We start from the raw sequence: 23,694 nt of genomic DNA, 5'->3' as shown, positions 1-23,694 counted from the left end.
TTTTTTTTTTTTTTTTTTTTTTTTTTTTTTTTTTTTTTTGCTTTTTTAAACTTTCTTTGTTTTTGTGGTGCTGAGGATTGAACCCAGTGTCTCACACATGGCTAGGCCAGTGCTCCCCCACTGAGCCACATCCCCAACCCTTTATTTGTTACAAGAGAAATTTTGGTACATTCCCAGGATGCCTACTCCCCCCCCCCCTTAATTGGAAAGTAATTGATCCATACAACTTAATAATTTTAGCCATTTTTCATAAAACATTTCTAAGGTGTAGTATTAACTCTCCTGCCTTAAATACTAATTCAGGCTTGAGTGATTTTTTTGAGTGATATTTGTGGCCATTATTTAAACAACTGGGTTTTGTTTGGTACACTGATATTTTCTAGGATTATTCAGACATTTGTAAAGGCTATTTGCCATAATCTTAAAAGGTATCCATACTTTTACTGGCTTAAACTATTTATTTTGGAAATTTATATAGTTTTTTGAGAAAATACTGCCATTGTTCAGATTATTTCAAAAATTTATTTTGAGGGGCTGGGGTTGTGGCTCAGTGGTAGAGCACTTGCCTAGCATGTGTGAAGCACTGGGTTTGATTCTCAGCAACACATATAAAATAAAATAAAGGTCCATCAACAACTAAAAGAAATACATTTAAAAAGGGGTCTGGAGTTGTGGATCAGCAGTAGAGTGCTCACCTAGCATGCATGAGGCACTGGGTTTGATCCTCAGCACCACATAAATATAAAATAAAAATATTGTGTCCACCTAAAACTAAAAAATAAATATTAAAAATTAGGAAAGAACTTATCTTGGTATTGTTCTCAAAGTTCCACATTCTTTTGGCTATTCTAGTAAAATGATTTAAGAATTATAACTGCTGGGATTATAGCTCAGTGATAGAACACACCTAGCACTTGTGAGGCACTGGGTTCCATTCTCCATACCACCTAAAAAAAAAAAGTATAAATAAAAACTCCAAGGATTAGAAAAAGTCAACAGTAAATTATATTTACTACATTAGGGTGAACATGTTTAAACCGCGTCTGGCTTCACTTTGTTTCTTTCATGCTGATCTGACTCCCTTGTCTTCAGGAGTTATCTTTTAAGAAATACAGTATAGTTGGGCATGGTGGTGCACACCTATAAGCCCATTGACTTGGGAGGCTGAGGCAGGAGGATCACAAGTTCAAGTCCAACCTCTGGATCTTATTAAGACTCTGTCTCAAAAAAATAAAAAGCCCTGGGAACTTAACTCAGAGTTAAAGTACGGGAGGGGCGGAATGCACAGTATAAAAAATTCAGCATAATTTTTGTTTATTTTAAAGAAAATAGGTATAAGGTTCATTATTACATATATAATGTTATTCAAAGTCGGTTACTTTTACTTTGTATTTATTTGCTGTTGAATTTTTGATGCCATTACTACCTCTTTACAGAGGTATTTCAAAATTGAATATTTCAACAGTTAATCGCTTTAACATGTAAGTTATTTGTGTGGGAATTAGTCTTGTACAGTCTAATTATAGTTGAATTTAGAATGTCTTTAAATAATGAATTGTTTTAACTTAATCAAATTGCTATGGCTTAATGTAGTATAACTATAAATTGACTTGTGGGTGAATGTTTATGTTTATTTTACACAGCATATTATTTGTCTAATAAATATACACTCTAAAATTTGTGTAGAAATGACAATTGGACTTTGTTTACAGAAAGCAGCAAAGAAAACTGATAAGCCCAGACTAGAAGATAAGGATGATCTAGATGTAACAGAGCTCTCTAATGAAGAACTTCTGGATCAGCTTGTGAAATATGGGGTGAATCCTGGTCCTATTGTGGGTAAGTTCATAAAATTTCAAATATATTTTCTATGAAGCAAGGCCCTAAGTTGTTTTCTCTTCTTGCCTAGTGATTAGAATTTGGGTTCCAAGGGCTGGTCTTACCATTAACCCTTTGTATGACCAAGACTTTAATTTCCTTAACCCTATCGAGGGAAATAAAATAAAAGAATTGAACTAGCTAATCTCTTATCTCTGTGGTTGAGATTGCTTTATGTGGTGCACATATCACACCACCTGGTGAGACTATATTGAATTATTTTTTGTTTTCTTACTGGGAATTGAACCCAGGGGCTCTTAACCACTAAGCCACATCCCCAGCCCTTTTTTGTGTGCGTATTTTATTTAGAGACAGTGTCTCACTGAGTTGCTTAGATGCTAAGTTGCTGAAGCTAGCTTGATCCTCCTACCTCAGTCTCCCAAGCTGCTGGGATTACTGGTGTGTGCCACTATTCCAAGCCCATATGGGTTTAATATGACAGTTGAGAATCTCAGCTAACTTAACTGGCCAGTTCATCCACATCAGTAGGTTAATAACTGACTAATATAACTAAAGTTGTTCAATTCCTAGCCTAGTACCGTTTTCCATTTATCATTAAAAGTGCCATATCTTGATTGGAATTTAAAGATAATTTAAAGAATGATAAACTATCTGGTTGTGGTGGCACTCAAGGCAAGAGGATCTTAAGTTCAAAGTCAGCGTCAGCAACTTAGCAAACCCCCCCCCCCATAAAGTATAAAAAAGGGCTGGGAATGTGGCTCAGTGATTATTGCAAGGTAGCATTTACCTTATTTTATGAGGGTCTTGACAATGACCTCAAGGTGAGAAAAATTCATTTTGATCATCTAAGTTGTAGAAAATTTTGAACACAAAGATTTTGTTTAAAATTGTAAAAGGAGGATGCTGATATGTACCAGCATACATTAAATTACATGATGGTATACCAGCTGTTCGTTTTAAGACTACTTTATATTTCTGGATATGTATTGTTTATAAAAGTCCATACTCATTTTACTCAACTTACAGAAATTAAGGAAAGATATAGCTAGTGTGAAACAGAAAACAAAAGCTGTTTGTTATATAGAATTACATTGTACGGTATAATAAAATTATATATAATTATATAATATATGATTATATATAATATATCAATGCATATTCCTCAGGGGGCATGATCTGTTTCTAGAATTTTCTATATTGGCGTATACTTCTGTAATTGTAGAGAAAATATACAAAGTCCAAGACTTGCAGTCAAAAAGAGTCATACATGGCGGGTGGAAGCTGTGGCTCAGCAGTAGCACCCTTGCCTGGCATGTGTGAGACACTGGATTTGGTTCTCAGCACTGCATATAAATAAATAAAGGACTATCAACAGCTAAAAAAAAATATTTTTTAAAAAAGAGTCATACATGGTTCTTTGGTAGCTAATCTCCAAGACCTATACCAATCTACTGTGTATTCCATGTTATTAAAAGAAACATTTATAATCTCATTAAAATCTCAGAAAAATTCCTATTTTTGAAAAGACCCCATTATTATTATTATTATTTTTAAGTAATAAAGTTTAGGAAAGGAAAGGGTAAAAATTGAGTTTATAATGTTATTTAATTTCTGAACTAGACCTTAAATAAGATAATGCAAGAGCTAAAATCAAGTTTTGCCCTGATATAGGAACAACCAGGAAGCTGTATGAGAAAAAGCTATTGAAACTGAGAGAACAAGGACCAGAATCAAGATCTTCTACTCCTCTACCAACAATTTCCTCGTCAGCAGAAAATACTAGGCAGAATGGAAGTAATGACTCTGACAGATACAGTGACAATGAAGAAGGTAAAATTTTTAAATTGTAAATGCATGTAATTATTTTAGATTCTCATGAGACTTCATTCATGAAGAAGGTAAAGTTTAAAACAATATTGGCAGGACATATGTAATTTTTGTTCATATTATTAGAGTAATTCTACAAGTAACTTGATTTAAATACTTGAAACAAGTATGAGAAACAAAAAAGTACAAGTGTCTAATTTTCTATTACCCAAACTTACCAGTTAACTATCTTTTGCTTCAGATCTCATTTTTGTAAAGACTCTCTCCTCCACTTTTGCCCTTGTCCATTATCATCTCCACAGAAGTGACCACTATCAGTAGCTACTGATCTATTTAGTTTTTTAATACTTATTCATCTAATATATAGTATTATTTTGTACTTTAAAAAAGTCTGTATAAATCATATGCTACTTCTTGTGCTTGTATTTTTATTCCATGTTATTTTTTTAATCTAATCTTTATTAAGTATGTATATGTTTTATTCCTTGTTAATATATAGTGGTAGCATTTGAATGTGGCACATTATTTTTTTCTGACAGGCATTTAAATTGTTGCTAGATAATCTGATTTCATGGCAACTTTAAAGTAAATATTTTGACCATATCTTTATATATTATACTATTTTAAAGAAAATTTGTGATATTTAAAATTTTTGATACTAGCACATGAAATAAATGTCCTTTTAAAAATGATAAGTGCAATGTGATATTTATAAACTCTTGATTCATATGCCTTGTTCATTAGTTTTGTGATTATCTAATTTGACCCAAGTTACTCAAATCTCTAAAAGCTCTGCCTTCTAAGGCACAGTCTGCCAAATTGTTCAGAATATGAAATATAGGGTCTTTTCCTTCAACAGCACTATTTTAGCAAGGAGGCAAGAATAAAACCAGCTCAAACACAAGTAATGCTTAAACTTCCTGCCTCTTTTGCCTCTACAGGAAAGAAGAAAGAACACAAGAAAGTGAAGTCCACTAGGGATTTTGCTCCTTTTTCTGGACTTCCAGCTACTCCCTCTGGTGGATTTTTTCAGGGTATTTCTTTTCCTGAAATCTCCACCCGTCCTCCTTTGGGCAGGACTGAACTACAGGCAGCTAAGAAAATACATACTTCTAAGGGCGACCCACCTAGGGAGCCTCTTATTGCCACAACCTTGCCTGGCAAGAGACAGATGCAGAATTTAGCCTCTGGAGGGAATTTGTTATTTTCCTCTAAGACTAGCCATGATAGGAGTGTAGAGAAAAATTCTTCGTCATCCTCTCAGCGTGAACTCGCTGCGATGTTGGGCTCTACTGCAGCTTCTCCTTCACTGATTAAAGAAACCACTACTTCTTACTGTAAAGACATAGTAGAAAATATTTACCGTGGAGAGAAAAGTGGAATTCAGCCATTATATACTGAGAAGTCCAATATTTCAGATCAGCGCATTCTTTCCAGCGAAAGGGAAGTACTAGAGGAGTCTAAGAGATCACAAATAATTTCCCCACAACTTGCTCAGGCAATCAAAGATTATGTCAATTCTCTGTTGGTCCAGGGTGGGGTAGATAGTTTACCTGGGACTTCTAACTCTATACCCACACTGGACATTGAAAACATATGCAAGAGAATTGGTCAATCTAGTTTTCGAGAAACCACTTCCCTGTCTCCTCCACGAAAATTCCCTAGACTCAGTGAGAAGTCAGTAGAGGAGAGGGATTCAGGTTCCTCTGTGTCATTTCAGGATAGCCAGGTATTGCAGGATATACCTGAATCTGAACATATGTCTTCTTTTGCCAAAACTGTTGTCTCTCATGCACTTAGTACCTTAGGCATGGAAAAGTCTGAGAAATCACAGCATGATAACATTGATAGCTCAGAACTATCTTTTCCCTTCCATGAATCTATTTTAAAAGTAATTGAAGAGGAGTGGCAGCAGATCGACAGGCAGTTGCCTTCATTGGCACGCAAATATCCAATTTCTTCCAGAGAGGCGACCCAGATATTATCCGTTCCAAAAGTAGATGATGAAATCCAAGGGTTTATTTCTGAAACTATCCCACCAGCAGGTATTCAGGAGGGCTCTGCTGAGTCTTGTGATAAACACTTGGACTTAACACTTTGTAGAGCATATACAGCTGCAGCATCCACGATGCAGATTGCAACCCACACTGCCTTTGTAGTTAAGGCTATGCAAGCAGACATTAGTCAGGCTGCACAAATTATTAGCTCAGATCCTAGTCGTACACACCAGGCACTCAATATTCTGAGCAAAACATATGATGCAGCTTCGTTTCTTTGTGAAGCTGCATTTGATGAAGTGAAGATGACTGCCTATACCATGGGATCTTCCACTCTTGGTCGTCGATATCTCTGGTTGAAGGATTGCAAAATTAATCCAGCTTCTAAGAATAAGCTGACTGTGACTCCCTTTAAAGGTGGAACATTATTTGGAGGAGAAGTAAACAAAGTAATTAAAAAGCGTGGAAAAAAATAAAGTTAAGAGCTAAGTCACCTGTCTTATCTTTGATAAGGAATTTCAGATAGTTAAGTCATTCCCTATGTGGAACTGCTCTTTTAGATTTACACAGATAGAAAGGCTGATAAAGTTTTAAGCTTTATAGATCATATATTTGTCTCAAACATTTAATGTTTCCTATTATACTTTTTACAACTCTTCAAAACTGAGAGAATTTCAATACTAAAATAAGTAGATTCTTCACTGTTTCAAATATCATATGCATATTCTTTTCTATCTAGGGTAGAATTAAACACTAATTACACATTTAAAGCAATGATTTATCCTTTTTGATACTTCACTTTCTAGAAGTTGTCTACACTTTTATTTTCTTTTGTTTGTTATATGCTGATACCTGCAGTAGCATTCATAATATTCAAGATCAGTGCAACTTAAAGTAACCAGTTCACAAACTATTACTGATCCACAGACAAACATGCACAAAAATTTTAAGACTAAGGGGTTTGGGACATAGTTCAGGAGTATAGTATGTGCAAGGCCCTGGGTTAGTCTCCCCATCCCCCATCGCTTTTTTAATAAAAGAATTTAAATATAAAGGCACTTTTTAGATCAATGAAAGGATTTATTTATGTAGTACACTTATTGATAGCAAAAGCAGTATATGGCTTTACAGTCTGATACACATGCCTCATCACTTCCGAATTAACTAACAATTCATGGACCTCACTTTGAAAGACATTGCTCTTGTTGGTAAATAGTCTAGGATAGTACAAGCATACACTACCACTCTATTCTGTCAGATGAACTAGACACTGGAGAGATGGGGCTTTTTTAAAAAAAAAAAATACTTTTCTTTTGAGGTATGTGGTATTTCATGGATGATTAGGCTTAATAATCTTGATACGAAAAGCAAATTTATCAGCTTTTTCTTAAAGCCTTAAGAAATCATACTATATCCCAGTGTCTATGTCTGTATAAAACAGTGTATTATCCTGTTTTCATTTCTATGATTGTAAGATAAAAGAATCTGATTGTAGAGACATTGTGGGAAATGGTAGTCTCAGCATAACAGAATATGGTCCCTTCAGTTCTCTATCCATTTATTCTTAGACTACACATTCCATCTTTGCAGCTTTCTGGGAGTAATTTTGTTATTTGTCTTCTAAAATGTACATGTATACATGTACCTACTAAGTACTTTGTGATTTTAAAAAATGTATTGATGTAGAATGCTCCTACAAATTCAATAAAGTTGTTAAATTTGAACAGTTTTGTGTGGTCTCCAGAAACGTGTTGTACGTGTGCTTTATTCTTGAAGTTTCAAACAAGTTGAATATTTGTGGATGAACATTTCATTTCCATCTCATCATTGAAACTCACTTAACATTCCAATAGTATAATTAAATATTCCAGTTATTGTTGTGTGGATTTTCTTCTATTGAAGACCATGTTTTTATTGACTGTTGGAATCTAAATTTGTAAGGGGAATTAATCTGTAATCCGATAAATTATTTGCCTAATCAGTTTCTGCTTGGCTATAAGTATTTTACCTTGTGCTTTCTAATTCTTAGATTTCAAGTTAACAAAGAATAAAAGTAAATTTTTATGATACTAAGGGTTGTACCAAATATATCTATTAGTGGAAATGTTGGGAAATGGGGGAATATAGTTGATAGCCTATTCCCAAATGAAGATTGAACTGTTTGAACTAACTTGATAAAAATCACCTTTCTTTTTGGGAAACTTGCAAATAAATTCTAGACTGACTAATATCAGATTGGAAGTTAGCAGGACGTAGCCATCTTGACCACTTTGTAGCACAACTACATTGAATTCATACAAAATTGAGCTTTAAGAATTGACTCCATTCTTGTTTTTTGGTAAGAAAATTATATAACAAATTTTTGGTGGTAGAAGTTTTTAGAAGAACCAACTGATAACTAATAATAAATGACCACAAAAATGGGAAAGGTACATATTTTTTTAAATGGAGGTCTTCAAATGACAATAAAATCAAGACCAGAAAAGTGAAAAATTGAAATCTATGAAAAATGTAGTAAATACTGACTCATCTTCAAAGAAATACATTTTTATTATGGGGAAGGGAAAAAGAAGTGCCCTGTGATTGTTGTAACTTTTCTGTGAACAAGATTCCTTCTTATCTCAGTTTCATCTGGACTTTTTGTGACTGCATCAAAAATGGATTAATTGGGTGCTGGTAATTGAACCCAGGAATTTTGAGCTATACCCCTCATTGAGAAGAGACTTTTAGATTACACTTACATGTTAATATCATTGACAATTACCTTAGAGGCTTAATATAATACAGATTTTTTTAATTCTTAAAAATCTATATGGTTTTTCTTTTCCACACACCAAACTTAAATTTAACAAGCTAACTTTTGTCATATAGTAGCAATATACTACATGGACAAAATAATGGCAAACTGTGTTGACTATTTTAATGTCTTTTTCCCACATTTGAAATTGTTTTTTAGTGAAAAGCCTCCAGGAGCAGTTGGAATACACTTTTATATTTAATCCTATTAGTCTGAGAAAAAGAAAAGGAGAATTAAGTAGGAAGTGGGAATGGGATTTAAAGAGGGAATTTTTAAAAATGGAATATAATAGTAAAAGTTTCTAAGACAAATTGTAGTTAAACAATTTTGGTCTATTGAGATATCACCAATAGACAAATTTGTTTTATGTATTAATGTGCCTAAAACTGGATTCCCAAATTGTGTTAGGAGAACATAACTTACATGTTTCAGAAAGTAATGGTTTCTCCAATATTATTTCCAGACTCTAAAATAGAGCTCAAGCTTGAGAAGAGAGAACCACTAAAGGGCAGAGCAAAGACTCCAGTAACACTCAAGCAAAGAAGACTTGAGCACAACCAGGTATATTTAGCTTTGTAATCAACATGTACAGATTCAAGTAATCCGATGACACTCATCCGTCATGTTAAATTTGGTTAACAGTTGATACCCAGATTCAGTGTACTATTAACTTGATTTCATAGTTAGCTACATGGCATGGGAAATCTAAACTTTGGGGTATGTCAGTATTGTAGGTTATGTTTACTGCAAAAGCAAGTGTTTGATAAAAGTCTCATTTGTGTTTGATTCTGTACTAAGCATGGTTCAAAGCTGGTCAAACTGCCTCTCTTTCCCAGTTGCTGAAATCAAACTCAGGGCCTCATGGGTGCTAGGCAAGTGCTCTACTACCATACAGCTTTTTGAGAGAAATATTTTAAAAGATAGAACTGTCTTAGTGCTTTTGGTACAGCTTCTTTAAAAGGCAGGGGGTAGTTTTATATTTGTGTCTTTTTCTCTGGATTTCTGAATTTGCTTTTACTTTTACCTGCTTTGTCTTTTGTAGTGTTTCTCTGACGCTGTTTCATATTCTAGATGAAAATTTGACTTTTTGTGTAAGAAGCAAAATGCAAAGGGAAATTAAGGGGAAAATCAACATAGTTATAAATGAACTAGTTTATAGAGAACTAATTATTGGCTTTAATTTAATAACTTATCTCTACAGTCTTTTTCGTTGTCCTTAGTCTTTAGTTGAAAATTTTATCTAGTTAGCTATTTATCTTTTCCATGTTCTGTTTATCATTTAAAGTTGCACTTGGGCATGGTGGCATAAGTCTGTAATTCCAGCTACTTTTGAGACTGAGGCAGTCAGGAAGTGAAATTTGAGGCTGTCTTTGGGCAACTTAACAGGACCCTTTCTCAACATTTAACAAAAGGTCTGGGGATATAGCTCAGAGGTAGAGTGCTCCTGGGTTCAATTCTCAGTAAGGGTGGGAGGCGGGGGGACATGTCCTAAAATGGAATTTTGTGTGTGTTTGTATTCATATGCACATATGCATGCATAGCTGGGATTGAACTCAGGGCCTCATGCGTCTTAATCATGAACCTACCACTGAGTTAAATTCCCAACCCAACATGTTCTTGTAAGCCATGTTCCTCTGTTCATTTGATGTAGTTGGTATGTGTAATTTTAGAACCATTTATTAAAAATAAGCTGGATGGCTACAGAAAATGTGTAGGGTATTGAATGAATTTTTTTTTTTTTAGTTGTAGTTGGACATGATACCTTTATTTCACTCATTTATTTTTTTGTATGTGGTACTGAGCCCCAGCCCCAGCCCTGTTCTGTTTTGATACAGAACTAAATAACAGAATAAGTATTTCATTGACTTTAGAGTTTTGCTAGCAAAGAGCTTTAGAGTCATATTAAGGAATACAGAAATAAAAGTAAGAGCAGAAGAAATTAGGAATATCATGAAAGGCACTGCAATAGACAAACATGGAGGATTTTGTTCCAGAATGTGAAGGCAAGGTGTCTACCAAGAATGTGTGTCTGATCTGATAGTAGTTTAAAGGAAGGTATGGGGTTTAAAGATGGTTTAATGGTTAATTGTTTGGGGAATCTAAACTGAGGAGCAGGATAAATAGTCAAAGGAGAGCTGAGGTTAAGGAGTTGACAGGCAGAATAAAACTGTGGACTTATTACAAAAAATGTAAAACAGAAGAGTGGAGGGAAGAGTTTAATAACTCTCCAGTCAAGGATGTCCTAGTTAGTTATCAATATATTACCAATTTAGTTTCATCTTCACCTACATCTTCCATCCAGCTTTTTAAATTGCTTTTGATTTTGTTGTTTTGCCTTTTGTTGGAGTATTTAAAGCAGATCCCTAACATATTTCACATGTTAGTGTCAATATTTTAATGTTTCTCTCTCAAATATAGCTATTTAAATGACAGCGTCATTTTCCTACCTAGTAAAATTATTAGTTTTTTTTTAATATCTAAACTGTTCATGTTATTCCAGTTTTAGAAGTGTTGCACTTTTCTATTTTACATTTGTTTGGATCAATCAGGGATCCAGACAAGATCCATACATTGTATTTTATTTTTTAAATGAATTTTTTAGATTTCTAAGTCTGTGGCTATTCTTACTAAACTGCTTTTCTTCCCTCCATTTATTTGGTCTAGAAATTAGGTCATTAGATTCTCTCCCACATTCTGGATTTGATTTGTCAGATCATGTAATTTGCTCTTCTAGACCCTGTGTATCCTATACACTGGAAGTTAGTCCAATAGATTGTTCCCTAATGATAGAAATGTTTTATATCTGTGCTGTTCATTACAGTAGTGTCTAGGGTTTGAACACATGGAATTTGTCTTAGCATGTCTGAGAAACCAAGTCTTTAATTATATTTAATTTAAATTTAAATTGATACATGTGGCTAGTGGCTTCCATGTTGAACAGAACAGATCTGAAGGGTTGGTTAGATTCAGGTTCAGTTTCTTTGGCAAGAATGATGCTGTAGTCTTCCTATTGATCATTTCAGGAGATATATATGTGTGTGTGTGTATGTGTGTGTGTGTGTGTGTGTGTATATATATATATATACCCTTTTGATGATGCCAAAATTAATTAGTGGGTTCAGATATTGAAAGAATTATCTATCCAATTAGAAGTTTTACATTGGCCTTTCATTATAATGGTTCCAGTTGTTATTAATGATTATTGCTTAAATCCATTATTTTATTTGAGGTTCTAAAATGGTGATTTGAGGGTTGGGGTGTAACTCAGTGGTAGAGCACTTGCTTAGCATGCTCAACACCCCAGGTTCAATTCACAGCAATACAAAAGATAAAATGGTTATAAAATGGTGAAGGCTAGGGCTGTAGCTTAGTGGTAGAGCACTTGCCTAGCATGCATGAGGCACTGGGTTTGATCCTCAGTACTACATAAAAATAAATAAAATAAAGGCATTCTGTCCATCTATTAACTACCAAAAAATTTAAGAATAAATAAATAAAATAAAATGGTGATTTGTCTCTGTATCTCACTCCTTTATATCTATGACCAGGATTTTTTTTTTTTTTTAATAAAGAACCATTCCTCATAAATTTCTCAGGTACCTAAAAATAAAATTTTATACAAGAGGCTGGGATTGTGGCTCAGAGGTAAAGCGCTCGCCTAGCACCGGTGGGACCCGGGTTCGATCCTCAGCGCCACATAAAAATAAAGGCATTGTGTTGTGCCCATCTATACCTAAAAAATAAATATTTAAAAAAAATTTATACAAGAGAACCAAGAGAAATGCTTTCTTGCCTTTTGTTTGCCAGTTTTCAAATTGATATTCATAATTAATATGTCGAAGGGTTAGCAATAAAACTTTACATATTGACTTGTGATGTACTATGTGTACTATAGTCATTTTTTCTTTCCCCCCACAGCATTAGTTTTTTTTTTTTTTTTGTATTTGGACATAATGCCTTTATTTTATTTATGTTTATATGGTGCTGAGGATCAAACCCTGTGCCTTGCACATACCGCTGAACCACAACCCCGGCCCCACAGTGTGCAATCTTTTGTCAGTGGGAATTACTAAGTTGGTTCCTGTATTCTTTTATTGTCTCCCATATGTCTTTGGTAGTTTCTTGCTAGGGTGCTCCTTCAATGAAGTTGCCATTGCTTTACTCCTTTTCGGAGAAAAGTAAATCATGAATGAATGGTGAACTTTTGGGTGTTACACTTATATCTCTTCTAAAATGCTTGGTATCTTGGTTCTTCAAATGATAGTATATCTTATGTATCACAGGTGTTTCACAGTATTCTTTAACAATAAGATTGCTAAATGTGGTTTAGGACTTTATTTTTCCTTTTCTTTAGGGCATATTTCATTAGGATATAAAGTCAAATGCTATGTTTAAATATACTTGAAAGACTTTTTATTTGTGTCCTAAAGCCACAACTTAATGTACTGTTAGGGGGGTTTGTTGTTTTTTCTTTTTTTTCTTTAACCAAACTTTGGTTAGTTTCTTTTTGAAAATATAAGTAAATGCACAAATTTATTTATACATATATGTGATATGTATGTATATATGTTTGTTCCCTTTCTCCTTGCTTCAAAGGCAACCTACTTTGTACATTATCTTTAACCTAAGCACATATCCCAGATCACTCCATATCTGAATTTATCCATGTTCCTCATTGTTTTGTACAACTGCACTTTGTGTTGCAGTTTGTAATTTATTTAGCCACTTCCCTTTTGGTTAATATTTGAGTAATTTTCATTTGTATGCTGTTATGAATAATGCCAAGGTGAGTGTTTGTCTTTTCCTTTTTTTTTTTTTTTTGGTGGTGGTGCTGGGGATTGAACCCAGGGCTTTGTGCATGCAAGGCAAGCATTCTACCAACTGAGCTATATCCCCAGCTCAGTGCTTGTCTTTTTGTTGATGAGGATTTATTGCCTTTTTAACTTAGCTCTCCTGCGAATGTTCTCAAGTGCCTCAGCTACTTAATGTCTTTTGACTGACTTTTTGCCTGATATATTATCAGAAGGCAATATGAAAACATCTCACTGAACATAGATGATACTGCAATTCTTATTTTGTCTGCAAAATACACAGCAATCACATTTCTAATTTTACATCTCAGTGAGCTTCCTTTTAATCATTGTTTATCATCTTACTAAATAATTATAGTACTGAATTATAATTTTATATTTTTAATTTTGGGGGGGGTGATCAGGATTGAACTTAGGGGCACTCAACCACTGAGCTATATCCCCAGCCTTGATTTGTACTTTATTTAGAGACAGGGTCTGACTGAGTTGTTTATAGTGCTTTGCTGTTGCTGAGGCTGCTTTGAACACGCAATCCTCCTGCCCCAGCTTCCAGAGCAGCTGTGATTACAGGCGAGTGACATCACACCCAGCTTAAAGTCATTTATGATGTGGGTTCTAATAAAAAATCCTTAGGATATTTTTTTGTTTTAGTTGGACACAATACCTTTATTTATTTATTTTTATGTGGTGCTGAAGATTGAACCCAGTGCTTCACACATGCAAATGCTCTACCACTGAGCTGCAGCTTGAGCCCCTAGAATATCTTTTTTAATTGTGTTAAAGGTTCTCAGTTTTCCGTAAAGATCACTAATCCTAAATTGGATAATGATGGGAACTAATAAAACTGGTTGAAATTTTCCAAGAACTTATAAAATCTGAACAAAAGAAATATAAATTATTTTTAGAATTCTCAAGTAGGCCCTCAGTCAACCAACGTTCCTTGTGTTTCCTGCCACAAAAGATTATAAAGAACTTTAAATGAAATTTAACTTTAAAAATGTAAACTTTATTTTTAATTAACCATAATTATTATTTCAGTAGATGTTTGGTAAAGTTTTTAATGGACTATTATTTATTCAATCCGAAACATAACAAAGTTCTGGAATTTGGCCTGGCACAGTAAAAGGGGGTTGTAGCTCAGTTGTAAAGCACCCATGGGTTCAATCCCTGGTACCAAGAAAGAAAGAAAGAAAGTAAGTTAAACCTTGAGTTTGGTAGATGATCAATTCTAAGGAAAAAGATTGTCTTCCCCCAGCCCCTTTACCTTCATCTTGGTTATAGGTAAAGTGTCTGGTTTTATTGTGTCACTTACACAACTGATAAACTTAGTTCTTTCAAGTAATGTAATTCTTTGAAGAGTTTTTAAGTACTGAATACATGTCAAATAGACTATCAAACTAAAATATTTTTAAAATACTTCTAATTATTTTGACCAGCATTGAATAATTAATTATTTAAAAGGGAATGATATTCAGGGCTGGGGTTGTGGCTCAGAAGTAGAGTGCTCGCCTAGCATGTGCGGGCCCCTAGGTTCTATCCTCAGCACCACATTAAAATAAAGGTATTTTGTCCAAGTACACATGAAAATAAATTTTTTTAAAAGAGACCAATATTCAAAGTAGGATTTTTTTCCTTAACTTCAAGGTGCATGTTAAATCTACTGCAGTTATATTAAGCCAGTTATTCCCAACTCTGCACATTAGAATCCTCTTAAGAGCAATAAGAATTAACTGTATCCAGACCTTTTTATTTATTTATTTTTTAATTTTTGTTTACTCATTTGTGCTAGAAATTGAACCTAGGGCATTGCAGACATTAAGCATATACTTGACCAATGAGCTATACCCCCAGCCCTGTCTAGACCCTTTTAGAAGGATTCTGATCTAATTGGTCTGAGGTGAGGGTTGGGAGCATTCAATAGATTATAAAGCTCTCCCCAGATGATACTCTGCCACCAAGATTGAGAACCTCAAATTAAAACTATTATTTTTTCTTATTTTTAAATACTTAAGAATTTGACTGCTATTAAGCATTTATTATGTTTTGTGATTTGCTTACACATTTGTCTTTAGACTAACTATAATTTTACATTCAGCAAGTATTTCCTAATTGTTAGTTGGATAAGGAATACAGATTTAGATTGTGAGAAAAAGTAAACTCTTATGTCAATTCCAAGTACAGATAAATATAAAATCAGATACATGAGACAATGTTCCTTTGTGAGGTTTTGGTACAAATTTGCGTATTTTAAAATAATTTTTCTTGTTACAGGATAAGAATAAATGTGTCTTTAAATTTAATAGACACTAACTTGGTCATAAAACTACCAGTTATCTAGGTAAAATATTATCTTGAAAAGTGACAACCTAGGCACACTGTGCTGTAATACTAATAATTAGTTGATGTTATCTAGTTAGAAGGAATTTAAAATAATCATCTGATAATAGTGGCTTCAAAATTGAAAGCTTGTTACTTGGAATGCAGAATCTTAGGTTCCGTTCCAGAACCTCTGAATCAGATTCTGCATTTTAACAAAAGGTTCAGGTGATTGATATATATATTTGGCCTAATGAATTTAAAACTGTAAGCATCCAGGAACTAATAAAATTATTTCTTAAAAAAGGAAACAATCTGTTGATCCCCTCCCCCCCTCCAGGGAGAAATTAATCCGGAACTAGAAAGTAGTAACCATCACTATTACCTTTCTATCTTTCTGTATGAGGTGTGGGAGCATTGTGGTTTGGCAGTGACATACTGTGTTTATATATTCACTAGGATGATCATTAGGTTTTTCTTGTTTGAGTCTGTTTGTTTCTAAGAGTTTGACACCTGGGAATTTTTTAGTTTACATAGCCAAGTATGGTTTATAATTCAAACTGTTTCTATTAAAATAATACTAATTACATGAAAAGAATGTTTGATCTGTTCTAACAGTCAGAAAAGTTCTGGTTGGTTTGTTTGCAATGCTAGGGATCAAACTCAGAGCCTTGCACATGCTAGGCAAGCACTCTACCACTGTGCTACATCCTCAGCCAAAAGTTTGTGTTTTTGTTTTAAAAGGAAATTGACCTGCTATATAATAAATGACTTTCATTTAAGTCATGATCATTCTGCTTCTTTGTTGAGACAAGAGTTGCAGCTGCATTATTAGAGCTGCCCAAGCATACAATGAGTCACAAAAGGACCCAGTGATAATTGGTGTTTTTTCCCCTCTTATTGGTGGACTCTTTAGTGTATTTTATGATTCTTTAAGAGTTTTTCCGATGCTGAATGTTCAATCGGTACGATAGAAATGTTTTGAAGGCATAGCATTATTTGTAAATGCTGGCATTTGGAGACTTGTTGGCTTTGCAGTGTGCTAATGTGGCCATTTTTAGGGTGTTTGATGTTAGAATATGACTTTTTAATGTGTCAATGCTTAAATAGAGCTATTCACAAGCTGGAGTAACTGAGACTGAATGGACAAGTGGATCTTCCAAAGGCGGACCTCTGCAGGCATTAACTAGGGAATCTCCAAGAGGGTCAAGAAGAACTCCAAGGAAAAGGGTGATGCAAGGCTTATTCCTTAGAATTGGGGTTTCAGATTGGTAGGGTTTTAGTGATTACTTTATATTTATTGTTTTTGTTTTGTTTTCAAACTAACAGGTGGAAACTTCACAACATTTTCGTATAGATGGTGCAGTAATTTCAGAGAGTACTCCCATAGCTGAAACTATAATGGCTTCAAGCAACGAATCCTTAGTAAATATGTTTTGTGAACTATACAAGTGGTCTTCTTTGAAAATTGCCCTTTAATTGGAAATGGGGAGGTGGTAAATTTTGGCAAATCTCAAAATCTACAAATTTTTAATATTTCAAACGGGTTTTCCCCCCATATATTTCTGAATTTTAGAATTTTTCAATATAGCTATTTTATTACAAATAAGTTCAATTCCTCACACAAGAATCCATACTTTTTTACTAAATATTTGAAGAACTATAAGACCTATAAAGTACTCAACGTGTGTGTTTCTGGGCTCCATTGCCTAAATTTTTGTTAAGGGAAAGTCACGTGTTACAGAAATAGAATATTTTCTTTTTAAGTGTCTGTTATGTTTGGATAATTCTGAGTCTGAATAATTTGAATCTTGGCAGGTTGTCAATAGGGTGACTGGAAATTTCAAGCATGCAACTTCTATTCTGCCAATCACTGAATTCTCAGACATACCCAGAAGAACACCAAAGAAACCATTGACGAGAGCTGAAGTAAATGAATAAAATTTAGATCGATGCTATCATTGATCTTTTAAAGAGGAAATATTTATATTTGGGTTTTTTTTTTCTCCAGTGGGAGGGAACAGAGCTTTCTTGGGTGGTGGTTGTGTGTGTGTGTGTGTGTGTGTGTGTGTGTGTGTGCGCGCGCGCGTGCGTGCGTGCGCACACGCATTTCTCATTTTTAAGACACTTTTAATAGTGAAAACAGAAATTAACTAATATAGTATGCCATGCTAATACTACCCTTTTGCTGCTATGTGCCTTCTTAAGTTCTGGTTTTCAAAGGAGTGGTCATTTGTGTGCTGCTTGTAATATGTTCTATTTGTCATGGATGCAAGTTTAGAAGTGCTGCCTGGGCTGTGAGGGATGCTACATCTTTCTTCTGTCGAAATGTTAAATAATGGGACTTTAAAGTGACTTTGTGTGGTGCTTGAATGGGTTAACTCCTGTATAATTATGCTTTAAAGTACTAACTGCATGGTACATTATAATTTTTATGAATCTTTATTAAAGGAGATGAAATTATTTTGATGTGGGTTTTAAAGGTAAACATATACAGCAAAACAAGCCAAAATTTTTTCTAAGCTGAGGAGATTGCATTGCCTATAGTTTTAAACATAAACTAGAATTGGTTAAAGGTCCATGTTAATTGGTCACTTCCTATATTTGATTATTTTATTTTATTATGGAATTCCTAATAAGAAAAAATATATTCTTAATGTTTTATTAATGAAAAACATGGAAAATCATTGAGGGAATTTACACTGCCACATTAGGTTGCTGAATTTTTTTTTCCCCCTGTTTATTGGCATGGCAGTTTTCCCCCAATAGCCACATTAATATCACTTCATGATGAAGAAATTTAAAGAGAGCCGTAGAACTCTGTGAATACCTAGATGGTAATAAATTTAGAAACGGCAGTCATAAAAGCTAGGATAGATTAAAGGGCATTTTTGTTCTCTAAAACTTCTATTTAAAATTATTACACACTTATATTGAATTTTAACTTGTTTCTTTCTTTTTTGTTAGGTGGGAGAAAAAACAGAGGAAAGAAGAGTAGAAAGAGATATTCTTAAGGAAATGTTCCCCTATGAAGCATCTACACCGACAGGAATTAGGTACTTGGAAATACTGAATCAAGTATAAGTGTACTCTGCTAGGGAATTCTTCATTCTTCATTACAAAGTTATTTTACTCTGTTTTCAGAATTAAACTATTCTTTGGGGAACAGATTAATTCCCCTAAGCCACAAGTTATTCGTGTCCTTGAAAGTTGAATCATTTTCAAAATTAACTTGTCAAAACAACTAATAAAAAAAATTAACTTGTCAAGTTGAAGGATTATAAATAAATCTTTTACCTTCTATTTATTTAATTTTATTTATTTGGCAGTACTAGGGGTATAACCCCAGGCCTTCAGTCTCTTCCCTCATTTATTTTTTATGGTGCTGTGATTGAACCCATGGCCTTGTCCATGCTAAACATGTGCTCTCCCACTAAGCTACATCCCAAGCCCTGAAGGAAATCAATTATTTCGTGCATTTATTCTTTCTAATTGAAAAACTGGAGTTAGATTTACCTGTTGAATTACTTCCTTACTGAAAGAATCACAGCCAAAACTACCTTATGTTTTAATTTTCTCCTAAATATACTTGCTTTAAAAATAACTTTTAAGACAAGTCCAGTGAGCATTTATCAATGTTCTGCATGTTATTTTCTAATAAAAAATACATCTGACTTTTAAAGTGGAAAATGTTTAGAAGTTTTAAATTGACTTGACCTTGTGGCTTTATATATATCAATTTTGTACTGCTGCCTCATAGAATATTCTTAGAATTAGAAGTGGTATGACGTTTTATGTTACTTGTTCAAATCATGAGCTCATCTAAAATTATTTTTCTCTTTCTCCTTTTACTTTCAACAGTGCTAGTTGCCGCAGACCAATCAAAGGGGCTGCAGGCCGGCCATTAGAACTCGGTGATTTCAGGATGGAGGAATCTTTCTCATCTAAATATGTTCCTAAGTATGTTCCTTTGGCAGATGTCAAATCAGAAAAGACAAAAAAGGGACGTTCCATTCCCGTATGGATAAAAATTTTGCTGTTTGTTGTTGTGGCAGTTTTTTTGTTTTTGGTTTATCAAGCTATGGAAACCAACCAAGGAAATCCTTTCTCTCGTTTTCTTCATGATGAAAATAGAAAATCCACCTGAATTATATCACTTTGGCACATTCAACTTGGTCTCCTATTTTTAATAACTAGAAAAACATTTGTGTATATTTGTTGACTCAAGAACTAAAAATAATGTGATTTCACTTCAAATTTAATATTCCATGGAAAAGCAAACAAGATATCTGAATGAACTTCATTTAAATGTTTTGGACTTTGGACTAGTGGGAGATCACTTTGTGCCATATGGATAATCTTTTTTAGCTCTGGAACTTTTTGTAGGCTTTATTTTTTTAATGTGGACATCTTATTTCATTTTTGGGAAAATATATTGTTTTGTGTATTTTGAAAACAAGGGCAAAACATGGTAGTATAATGTGAAATTACACATTTAAATACTTTGAATTCTTACAGAAAAGATTAAGAATTATTCTCTGCTGAATAAAATTTTACAGAGGTGGAACATTGAAATTTGGTAAGAGAAAGTAATTTGGTTGTACTTTTGTAACTGAAACAGTTTGACAGTGTTTATGAGGGAAAGTACAGCAATAATCTCTTCTGTAACTTATTGATAGTAATGTTGCTATTGTAGCCCTATCATACTCACTTTTTAAAAGATTTCTAATATAATGAATGTCCTCTTTCAGTAAGACCCATTTAAATACAATTGATTTTTAGCAGGGATCTTTTAGGGTGACATAATACTTGTTTTAGAGAACTAGCTGGCTGTACATATTAGCTAGCTAGAAGGCTAAAATTGGAAATTTATACTTTTTATTTACAACTGAAGATTCTGTCAATCCAATTTACTACCAGAATTTTTTTTTTTTTTTTTTTTTTTTTTTAAGAAAAGTGAGTGAGTGTATGTGTTTTGTTTAAAAGTTAGAAATTTAAATACTGGTGTTGTTCCATTTGGATTATTTGTTGCATTGTCTTCTATTACCAAAAACAAACTTTTGCCAAGTGTTTTTTTCCCCCCCTATATTTCCAGCTATAGTTTGATTAAAAAGTAAAAAAGTATTTGCTTTTAAACTACATACAAGTAGTAGTTAAAGTTGTAAACTTTCAGTGCAAAGTGGGCATTATGATTTTGTATACTCTTGAATTATGGTTAGCTTTATCTTTGTGGTTGATTTATTTTAACTTTTTAGCTAAAACTTACCTCATGTATAACTTGGTTGCATAAAATTGTAGGTGATGGAAAGAAATTTCAGTAGAATCAGGTAAAACATAAAAACTTTAAACTTAATCATTTGATTTGCAACTTTATCGTCATTGACCATAAAGCACACTAAAAACATAAGTTATTTTTAAAATACCATCCAAAATAAAAGATAATTTTAACAAAGGAAGAAATTGAAGGTGTATTTAGACCACCAAACTTTTTGTTTGAACTAGCACTATTCTGATTTTTAGATTTTAGGTATTTTGTAGACATTTTTACTGAACTTCTGCAATTCAGACCAGACACATTTATAGGTCTGATTCTGCAGAGGCACTCATAGATCTGAAAAGCTTTCCTCTTTGAATTAAAATGTTGCTTTGAGATGAGCCACAGAGGAGGCATGTTTTACTTGACATTTATGTAAGATCAATTCTCTAATAGGAAAAGTATGGTCCAAAATAGCAAAAGGACTGGGTAAAACGTGTACTCTTTTTTAAAAAAACAAACATGTATTTGGTCTTTTGTCTGTGTCTGTTTTATTCCACTAGAGTAAATGTGTCTTTGTTGTAAACACAAAGCATTTCTTCCTGATTAAATCATAGATGTAGATTTACAGTATAATTCAATAATAAAAAAATAATTAACCTCTAGTTTTGTTGTTGCAATATATGATTTTTAGATAGCTCAAACAGTAAGATTTCTAGGTAAAATTTCTCGTGTATTTATGGATTGAGTTTTAGTTCTCATTTCAGTCTATTCCTATGTGTGTTACTTCTAATTACTGTAGTAATCAGGTCCTCATTTGTTCATAAGTAAGCAATGTACGTCCATTATATCTGCAGAATGACGTTAAGTCTCCCATTTACTCTCAATACTAGCCCCAACTTTACTGTTGTTAGAACTTATCTGTGACACTCTTGCATTGAGACTAAGCCAAAGTAGTCACTGTTGTATTCATTGTGGAATCGTGTTCACAAGATGAAAGTGCTGTTGTTACATCTCTGATTTGTGTCTCCAATGGTGATCTTATTAACAATGGTTTTTAAAGTAATAAATACACTATAATTAATTGGAAAGTAATTAGTGTGAAAGGTTTAAAATAACAATTTGTTGCATGCTTACCATGTGCCAGGTAATATTACTCTTATGCCCTTGATATGTATTGACTCAGCCTTCCTGATAATCATGTAAAGTAGGTATTATTCTCTCATGGCAAATGAGAGAATGGATGCCCAGAGAGATTATGCTCATCTGAGAAATGATGGATCTATTTGCATATGTTAGAGGGGACCAAATACACATAATCATTTCTCTATTCAGCCCTGTTCCTTCCATGATTTTGGTGGTGCATCTCTTTTAAATTTCTAAATAGGGTTTTTTTAGGGTTAAGTATTTCACTGCTAGCTTTACTATTTTTGTTTTGATTAATCACTTCTTATTTTAATTGTTATTAGCCATTTGAATTTAAGACTTCCTAATTTTTGTTATTTCATCTGTTTTCTATCCTTCACGCAGCTTTTTGAAGTATCTTTTGCTGTCATCTTTGTCAATTGTGTCGAACACATTTTTATTTCTTTATTACTGATGTAGTTTTAGCAGGAAGAGAGCAATCACATATCATCCTTCTCGCCAAAGATTTGGGTAAGAAGAACTAGAGAAGCACCATCAAATTGGGTCATTTCGTAGGTTTTTGTTGTTGATTTTTTTTGTGGTGCTGGGGATTGAACAAACAGGGCCTTAAGCATACTAGGCAAGTACTCTAGCATTGGGTTACATCTCCAGCTCGAGACATGAGAGTTTTGAGTACAGGGGAATTCCTGTGTTTTGTAATGTTCTCCTGATATTGAATCATTAGTTAAATTGACAGTGGCTTTTATGCTATATTCATAGTGGTTTAAAAGTTTTTCACCACCTTCTTCAAGAAACATTTATTCCAAGCCCCCTTTGTGCCAAATACATTAATGTTTGGTGCATGAGTGCAGTTTTGGAAATAATCTTTGAGCTTGAATTGGGCATTCTTTGGGCAAGGTGGGTTTGTTGTTGTTTTGTTTGTTTGTTGTGGTGCTAGGGATTGAACCCAGGGCCTTGTACATGTGAGGCAAGCACCTCTGCCAACTGAGCTATATCCCCAGCCCACAAGTGGTATTTTTTTTAAAAAGTATTTGACCATCCTATTAACTAATAGTCATATAAATTTATTAGGAGTTTAAATATTTTTTTAATATTTATTTTTTAGTTTTAGGTAGACACAATATCTTTATTTATGTGGTGCTGAGGATCGAATCCAGTGCCTCATGCATGCTAGGTGAGCACTCTACCACTGAGCCACAACCCCAGCCCAGCAGTTTAAATATTGATAATTATTTTTTATCATATTAACCTTGTGTTAAATAGGACCAAAAACTTGTCAAAACTACAAACCAAAAGCTTTTATACTAGATCACTACTGACTTTGTTGTTCAAAATTTAACATATAGATATTGTAGCTGTGAATAATTTCAAATGGGAAAGAAGTGTGAAGCATGTGTTTTATTCACATTAATAATAGTTTACTATTTATTTGTTTCTGGTTTGGGAAAAGAAGACTTATTATTTTATAGAAAATTATGTCAAAATCTAGCTAGTTACCTGCATGCCATGGCACAAACCTCTAATCCAGCAACTTGGGAGACCTGTGGGTAATATTGCAAGTTTGAAGCCAGCCTGGGCAATTTATGGAGACCCTGTCTCAAAATCAAAAAAGGGCTGGAAATGTAAGCTCAGTGGTAGAGCACCCAATCCAGTAGCCTGAAATAATTGCCACAGTTTCTGGATCATAAGTAAGGAAGGAGCCTGGGT

General features: G+C 33.7%; 1 protein-coding gene across 5 annotated transcripts in view; it reads left to right on the top strand.

The window, feature by feature from the left end:
* Tmpo (thymopoietin) overlaps positions 1-21,506 on the top strand; it is a 27,939-nt gene extending 6,433 nt beyond the window's left edge. The window contains exons 2-9 of one of the 5 annotated variants that reach the window (XM_015482902.2): positions 1,713-1,839; positions 3,511-3,669; positions 8,924-9,021; positions 16,698-16,817; positions 16,917-17,012; positions 17,406-17,516; positions 18,555-18,643; positions 19,449-21,506. In XM_015482902.2, the coding sequence (XP_015338388.1) occupies positions 1,713-1,839; positions 3,511-3,669; positions 8,924-9,021; positions 16,698-16,817; positions 16,917-17,012; positions 17,406-17,516; positions 18,555-18,643; positions 19,449-19,734 (1,086 nt within the window). In that variant the 3' untranslated portion in view covers positions 19,735-21,506. Of the gene's footprint in view, positions 1-1,712; positions 1,840-3,510; positions 3,670-4,607; positions 7,388-8,923; positions 9,022-16,697; positions 16,818-16,916; positions 17,013-17,405; positions 17,517-18,554; positions 18,644-19,448 lie in introns of those variants that run through there. The other 4 variants (XM_015482903.2, XM_015482904.2, XM_015482905.2 and 1 more) reach the window with 4 other exon arrangements.
* Positions 21,507-23,694: the final 2,188 nt, after the last annotated feature.

This window comes from Marmota marmota, unplaced genomic scaffold (assembly GCF_001458135.2).
Source record: "Marmota marmota marmota unplaced genomic scaffold, marMar, whole genome shotgun sequence".
Classification (NCBI taxonomy): domain Eukaryota; kingdom Metazoa; phylum Chordata; class Mammalia; order Rodentia; family Sciuridae; genus Marmota; species Marmota marmota.
This window is presented reverse-complemented; position numbering and strand designations above follow the sequence as displayed.